The sequence below is a fragment of the Batrachochytrium dendrobatidis genome, assembly GCF_000203795.2.
Source record: "Batrachochytrium dendrobatidis JAM81 unplaced genomic scaffold BATDEscaffold_8, whole genome shotgun sequence".
Taxonomy (NCBI): Eukaryota; Fungi; Chytridiomycota; class Chytridiomycetes; order Rhizophydiales; genus Batrachochytrium; species Batrachochytrium dendrobatidis.
Genome location: NW_006281106.1, coordinates 191,207 through 199,296, shown reverse-complemented (window position 1 = coordinate 199,296; position 8,090 = coordinate 191,207). Strand labels below are relative to the sequence as shown.

At 37.8% G+C, this 8,090-nt stretch overlaps 3 protein-coding genes across 3 annotated transcripts; 2 read left to right on the top strand and 1 right to left on the bottom strand.

The window, feature by feature from the left end:
- Positions 1-430: 430 nt before the first annotated feature.
- BATDEDRAFT_4282 (uncharacterized protein) lies at positions 431-1,210 on the top strand (the record flags this gene model as incomplete). Its single annotated transcript, XM_006679708.1, has 1 exon — positions 431-1,210. A coding segment is annotated over one exon (780 nt), but the record flags the coding sequence as incomplete, so codon positions are not given.
- A 1,588-nt stretch (positions 1,211-2,798) lies between these two features.
- Positions 2,799-4,117, top strand: BATDEDRAFT_89495 (uncharacterized protein; the record flags this gene model as incomplete). Its single annotated transcript, XM_006680074.1, has 1 exon — positions 2,799-4,117. Exon 1 carries the CDS (start codon positions 3,575-3,577, stop codon positions 4,115-4,117), a length of 543 nt encoding a protein of 180 aa, XP_006680137.1. The 5' UTR covers positions 2,799-3,574.
- Positions 4,118-5,214: 1,097 nt separating this feature from the next.
- Positions 5,215-5,996, bottom strand: BATDEDRAFT_89861 (uncharacterized protein; the record flags this gene model as incomplete). The annotated part of the gene is made up of 2 exons (XM_006679981.1): positions 5,215-5,632; positions 5,728-5,996. The coding sequence occupies 2 exons, from the start codon at positions 5,994-5,996 to the stop codon at positions 5,215-5,217; spliced, it is 687 nt and encodes a 228-aa protein (XP_006680044.1).
- Between the last annotated feature and the right edge of the window lie 2,094 nt (positions 5,997-8,090).

Here is an 8,090-nt window from a genome sequence, read left to right as displayed (position 1 = left end):
TATATCACCATCAACATTTAATCTTGCATTGGAACAACTCGAGGTTTTTGTCAAACAGTTTGTTTGTAGTGGCAGTGATGGATTGGGCACGATTGTCCCAGGACCTGTTGAACTGACGTATATACTGGACAATGGCATACCTGACAATGTATACACGCGATTGATGACAAATGTATCGGATATTGAACATGGATCAAATCACAACACTGGTCAAATGGTGCACAATCTGATTGATGCATCAATGTACAGTGTTGTATATGGACAAACGATGATTGCACCACTGAGGATACGACTCAAATACACCACAATGGTACCATGCGATATATTGTTATCGACTCGACTTGTTTCAAGTGTGCCCATCATTGACGGCGATTCCAAGTTTATATCACGCAAGTTCCAATGGCTTCTGAGTGAATTCCGTGTTGAACAGGATGGCAGTGTGACCATCAACTCATACATCAACAATCTGAATCCGATATGGCATCGAGACATGTACAAATGTATTGCCAAAATATTCAAATGTTTTGTCCCAATGTTTGAAAGTCTGTTCAGAACGATGGATCCAATGTTCAAGTATATTGATATTTGCAATCGCACAAAGGGATATAAACCACCAAGCCAGTCAGATCATGATGATATGGAACCAGACACTCGAGTCATTTGTCCCGTGTATGTACCAACACTTCCGGAACATTTTGAATCCAAATATGAATCGGCAAAGCCAGTGTCACTGCGTGGTCGTAATCTGCAAGTCATTGTCAAACTCACCAACATTCAACTGACACCATCCAAACCTAAATACGACAAGGGAAACTGGCACATTGAAGGTCCAATTAACGAATCGATTGTTGCAACTGGACTGTATTACTACGACGTGGAAAATATCACCACACCCAAACTCGATTTCCGCGAGGTTGTTAGTTGGTGTCATTATCAAGGAGCATCTGATATGTATTGGAAAGATGTGTATGGCATTGATCAAGAATCACCGCATAGTCAGTATATAGGATCGCTTGAAGTACCAAATGGTCGATGTGTAGTTTATCCCAATCTATACCAACACAAAGAACAATCATTTGAACTTGCAGATCCAACTCAACCAGGACATTGCAAGATTCTGACATTTTTTGTAGTGAATCCAGTCTGTCGGATTGTTTCGACTGCGCATGTGGCTCCACAACAACCACAATGGTACAACTCGAGTCTTGACAAGACACCCATACTGCCTGAACTGTGGAATGATATCACGCAGTATATTCAAGGTGTTCAATCACCAGCTAAAGCCAAACGCTATCGAGATGAATTGACAAGCGACCGAACTCGAATCACAGCAGCATACAACAAAAAACTATATGAGCGAAAGTATAGTGATTGGTGATTGATTGTGAGGTTGTGATTTTACAACAATGAGTTGTAATGTCAGTCAGATCTATGCAATTAAATGGATCGAATAAATTGAATGAATTGAATCAATCATGTTAATCATGCCAATCATGACAGTGATTGTTGATTATATTGACTGATTGTGTACAATTGATTGATACAAGTGATATGGATGCATCATTCGGTGTTGTTGAATCAGATCATTGCTTGATTCTGTCAATGTGATCAAATGGATTACTACAAAACTGGACATGCTCAAGTTGAATCAAGTATTGAATCGAGTATTGGATTGATATTTACACACAACCACAATTACAACCACAATTGCAATCAGCACAGTCTGAATATTAGACATTTGAACATCACATATCGAGTCGTGTGTTGGAATATCCAGACGGATACTCCTAAGTGGTAATCTGTGACAAAGCTAATTCTAATAGCACACACTTTGAATCTCCAAATTAAACCCTTCATCACCACCAATCCATATGCTCCAAACTCCATTATCCTCATTTCTGGAGATTCATGTTCCAAGTAACGAGTAAATGGTGTCATTATGTAGACATAGTCAACTACAGGAATCAATCCCATTGGCTCAACTACTTTTCGTTTACAACCACTCATTATCAAATGTGTTACTTGTTCGTATCACAAGACAAACAATCAACTACTATAAAAGCTAATATGCTTACTTTTATCAATAAACAACTCGTCAAACTATTTCAACTTTCTAATTACTTTATTACACCTTTTTACTATACTTGAAAAGACCAAGTCTGCTGATCTTGGATTAAAGTGCAACATCCATTACACTTTTGATTTGTTCTCTTCTGATAACTAACAGTTACAGATTATATTTTATCTACTTTATACTTTATACTTTACTACATTTATACAAATCACGAAGCTCCAAAAGTTCTGACATATTGTGACTGATACGCTGTGCACCATCAGCCAGTGTGCAACTGTCACTTGATATATTGACTCTGATATGCAACAACATGCTGTGTTTACCATGATCAGGTTTTTGATCAATCTTGGACTCATGATACATGATTTGACATGTTGGATTGTGTGGATATGTCATGGATTGCAATTTAGTTGCAGACACACATATGTTTGACATTGACCGATGCATACTGTGCAACGACTGATCAGTGCGAGTGTAATCGCACACTTGGTGGTATTGTGCATTATGGTTGTTTGACAATGGATGAATGCTGGATTAGTCGGTTATATGCAACCCATTTGAATCGATCTACTTGAACAAACATTCGATGTAACTGACACCAATGTGTATGCATGGCTGTTGGATCAATCGAGTTTCTGTTGGTAGCGTACCATTGGTAACAAACACAACCCTGACACCATCATCACAACAATCATACAACAGTTGACCAATACACTTGTAACACCACCAGCATATGCTCGTATGGATATGTTATGTTCACATGAGTTCATTTCATGTCTTGGCATTCGTTTAAATAAAACTTGTTCAAAAGTAAATCATGACCATAACAGGATTACGATTGTAATAGTACACCAAAGTTGTATCCTGCAGCCATTAACAATGTATTACAATCAAACGTTGCATAGAAACCTCCACTTTGATCATGGTTTGGAACTGTAAACTGCCTGTTTGGTTTATGTTAATGTGCAGATTCTCCAAATGGTATGCCAAAAATCATGCCAAAATCAAAATCACCAAACAGTATCGTTAGATCAGCCGAGTGATGTCATGTATTCAATCGAGATGGATTGCAGTTCAACAAACTGGTTGCAATGCACAAGACACGAACAATAAATGATTCTGTCATCCAAATCAGCACTAAACAATCTACCGATACTTTGAATAAACATCACTTTGACTTTATTCTCACTTGGTCCCTATTGTCCCTACTATCCCTATGTCGTTAGCCGCAAGGGTTTTGAAAGACACAATATTGCCCTTTAAATTTGGTGGAAACTGGCATCGGAAATACTATGAGACTGATTGCTTGTTGTGTAGTTGAACTCCCTTGTTTGGTGTTCCATCTTACACGAGTACAGTTGTAAAAACAGTCTTTAGTTTTGACCCTTTAATCAATCCATGTTGTATAAATATCAAAACAAACTGCCAAAACTACCCAGTATTTCGACACTATCGGAATAAATTGCTGCTCGTCTGTATTGTTCATCTGGATAGTTTACAATGAAACAAGCTGTGATTTTTGTGATTTCTCTGTTGGCAGCCATGTCGTCGGCTATAGTTGTATCGACTTCTGAAAGTCCAGCTCCAACATTCGAACCATCACCATCGACATCGACATCAGGCTTAACATCAGGTTTACGCCCACCTTTAGCTCCAAAGCCAGTATTTTGGCCTCATAGTGATACTCGTGTCGCTAGTCTGTTTTCACGCTATAATACAATTTTGGAACAATACAATTCGAAAACTGCTGAATGTGAAAATCTAAAACAAGAGTGCAAAAAACGCAATATACTTGTAAATTCACAAACACTTTTATATACGCAGACTCTAGATAAATGCATCCGTGAAAAAGAATCATCAAAGAAAATGCGATTGAGGGCCATCTTCAATTCTATCAAAAAAAATTTAAAAAATACTGAGGATTTGTACACTAAATCCCTTGCGAAAAAAATCCATGTATGTGGTGAAGCTAGTCGACTCGAAGCAAGAGTAAACGAGGTCAAGATCCAGAACCAAAGACTTTTATTCAATAATCGACAATAGCTTGATTAAATATCAAACTGTTACCAATCTGCATACAATTGAAACAATAAAGTTTGGAATCATGATATATGCATATTGTTTGTAGGTGCACATTGTACAACAGTGAATGCAATGGATTGTCATTGACTGTTGTTTTGAACCATTTTGTCAACAAATGCAACTGCTTATGACATGCAATAGATTTGGATAATGTACCAACAAAAAATCAACATAAACTGGTTTACCGAGTATGTTGTATACAACAATTGCTTTTATACATGTTTGATATGGATCATTCAGCTGGGACCATTGCATTGTTAATAATCGACTACAGACTCATGGACGTGTATTTTAAGCTAGTTTGTATCATAATTATGACAGGATGTGTGATGAGATGATGCAGTGGACATATATACAACGTGTATTACAGTAAAAACATGGACTGATTGTTTGGACATGTATGGAGCAGAGCTGTTGTAACATCCAAACAACTATACTAAACATGTTGAAAAGCATCAAATGGCAGTAGGTTGATCACCAAGAAACAATGCTACAATTCTGAAATGCAGCATGATGATTATTTATCAACGTAATATTGATTGTCTGGTATTTACACTGGAAATCAATATCAAGTGGGTTCCAATTACGATTTTACTGAGCATGATGGATAATGATGGCAAATGTTTGGCAAGTCAAAGATATGGACATGTGAATGTGGATGCTAATCACCATTGAATCAAACCACTGCATGTTTTGTTGCACAGTAAATACTATATTGAACAAGTCCAAATCCAAGTGTTTGTAATGCTACTGAGGCTGATGATGAGTTACACTTGTGATTGAAACCTGATTGGTATTGCATGTCATGTGTCAATACGACATGACAAGCGATATCATATCGACACGATCCACACATGCATGTCAGCATCATCAATGTGTACAACTATGCAATATACAATCAACTGTATTGTATTGGAAATACAAGTGTCAATGTACAATATAATATCATGCCAACCAAGACTGGAATGATCAGATATAATGCATGTAAATCCAAATTTATTGCAAATTAAGCCAGAATGACAATTGAATCGGTTGAAACCAACAGATTAACATTCAAATCAAACGGATGGATCGTCATCTTTGGGTTGCTGAAAAAATGATCCAGCATTACCCATAAGCTTGGAAACCCTTTTCCGTTTATTGGAGGGAGCTTTCTGTCTAGAGGATCCAGATCCAGATGGTCTACTTGATGATGGTTGCGGTTCTTGACGCTGTTGATCACTAGAGCTTTGACCAGGAATCTCACTGTATTCTAATGATAATTTGTCAAGGTACTCTACAACGGAAGGGTGCTTGTTGATAAGATCAATTTGCTGTTCAAATAATTCATAATTCGAAGATTCTCCGAAAATGAGATCCACGAGGCTCATTTTGATGTGACTTATTGCAGCTTCAATACCATTACATTTGGAATCGCACTCCTTGCGACTTTTTCTAATATCCCTAAGTTTGAATTCTTGGGCTTTAAGATCAAGCCTAGTCTTCCGAATTTTATCATCATATTCTGGACTGCCGCCGTTTTTTCGAGATTTACGTTCCAAAGTGTAAAGCTTTGTTCCCAAGCCCATTACCAGCATAATCTGGCTGTCATATTCAGATTGTAACGGGTCGCATATTTTTTTTGCTGATTAAGATCATGCTTTCCTTTCTTGTATCTTTCGAGCAATTCTTTGATGCTATCTGGAAGTGGATCAAGACCACCTAAACCTATACCGTTTGGATTAGGAGTTGGCGAGGTGCTAGATTCAACATCTGTAGTTACACTGGGTTTAACTGGATTGGCAATAGTAACCGAGCATGCAAGCAAGATCGATGACAATACAGCAACTGCGAGTTTCATTTTACTGGTTTGGTTGAGCAAGTTGTAATGTCATTCAACAGGTCGGTTTTTGAACCATGTTTATATACATTATTGAATAAATGGTATTAAAAGCATACTCCTTGAATGACCGTCCTAAGGAGCTTGTGTTGCCAGGGTTGTCGATTTGCTATCAACGTCAGATTTTGAAGGGATCTCCCTTTATATGGTGGTCTGCAACCTTGGTTGAGCCGCTATCTGATCATACACTCAAATAGCATATGGCTGATTAAAAGCTTCGCCCTGAAAAGGGTTAGGGTCAAGGGCTGGGGTTAAGAAATGAGTATAAACCAAAACTGGAATGAGTTGACACTCGGCTATTAGTTGGTCATCAATATTGTTGTGATATTCCATGTTTATTAAAGTAGCAAGTGATTGGCATGATTCAACGTACAAGTAGTGTATAATGAGCATCGGATGATACCGTTTTACTTGAACAAGAGTGCTAAATCCGTTGGAATAATTGTAATTTAGTCATCTATTTCTGTACTACATTTTACACCCTCATTGTTACACAACATCAAATGTCTGCAAAAAACAGCTGGAAATGGAATGTGTTTGTAGGAATAGGAAACACCATACACAAGATGACAGCAGTATTGCGTACATACAAATCTAGGTATGATATCATGATTGCCAACGGATTGATTGAAAACAACTTTATATCCAACTTGCCCATCAACAACCAACAACTGCAAGATCCTTCTTGCCAATATCACAGTATCTGGATGGAAATACGGAACCGATTCAAACTGCTGTCAATCAATACTGTCATTCAACACTACAAGGCTGACATTGACCAGTTGTTTGACATCTCATTATCTCCAAAGAAAAACGGAATCCAGACCAGATTCGCTTGGAATGTCAACAACAACTGACTGTTTGTTGCTACATCAAGACTCGTCAGTACAGACCCACACAATACAATGTAAAAGGTATCAGGCAACCAGATACAAATGAACTGTTTGTCTGCAAGATGCTGCATCATATTGGAATGGGTCCTGAAACTCGTTGTATCATTGCATCTCACAACACCAAAACAGTCTACATTGCTATCAAGTATTGCCATGTGGTGCTATTGTCCGAGTTGACAAGGATACAGCAAACAATACCCAACTTTGATTGGATTTGATATTTCGTATCCTGTGTATATGCGATTGTGCTGTCAACTCATCAAACTGCGGTCAAGTCGATGATAAAGCAATGATTGTCGACTTTTGTATCGAAAAACAGTCAAAAGATTACATTAAAACAGACATTATGGACAAACTCTACAAAGGAAATGGTAAATTCCATTATTTTGGGTTGATGCAAATTGCAGTCAAAACAACAAACGCTGTAAACATGGATACTATGAACAAGTCGTTGTAGGAATGGAATGCAAGCTGCTGGAGAGTATTGAACGAGCCGAATCGGAGATTGATGGATTGGTTTAAAATGGGGTAACAGACTGATATTTGAAACGATTTACAACGATATGTCCATGATCTTGAAGCAACAGTTGCAGTTCTAATGGAATATTTTGTTGGTAGCATTCATCTTTAAATGTAGGCATATTGGTATCCAGCAACAATGGGAAATGTGTAATATTACAACTGTAATGTCTGGACAACTGACTGTCTGAATAACGGTAACTATTTCCAGTGATGCTGATTTGTAAACACTCGAATTATTCAACAACACTCTATCAATGCATTTGCAAGAGTCATTGGACGTATCCGTTGTTTGAATGTTGATTCGCATACATTCAGAAGTGGAAGTTATGAAGCTTATTTCCATGCAAACACGATCAATGTATTACTTTTTGTTGGATAGGCTGTATCATCTGTCATCAATTCAGACACACTTGTCAGTCCTGTTCCGTATACGATGAGTCACATATGGACACATATGGACACCAATGCAACAATCAAGAATCAATTGTCATTTACAAGTCCGAATTGCCAACCAACAATCGTACTAATGGACCAACGGACCAATGCCAAATCACCTGCACATCAGACAGTTTATTGGACATGACTTGATTGTTTTTGAAAACTGTTTGATGACTGCTTGATGACTCGAGTAATTCAGTCA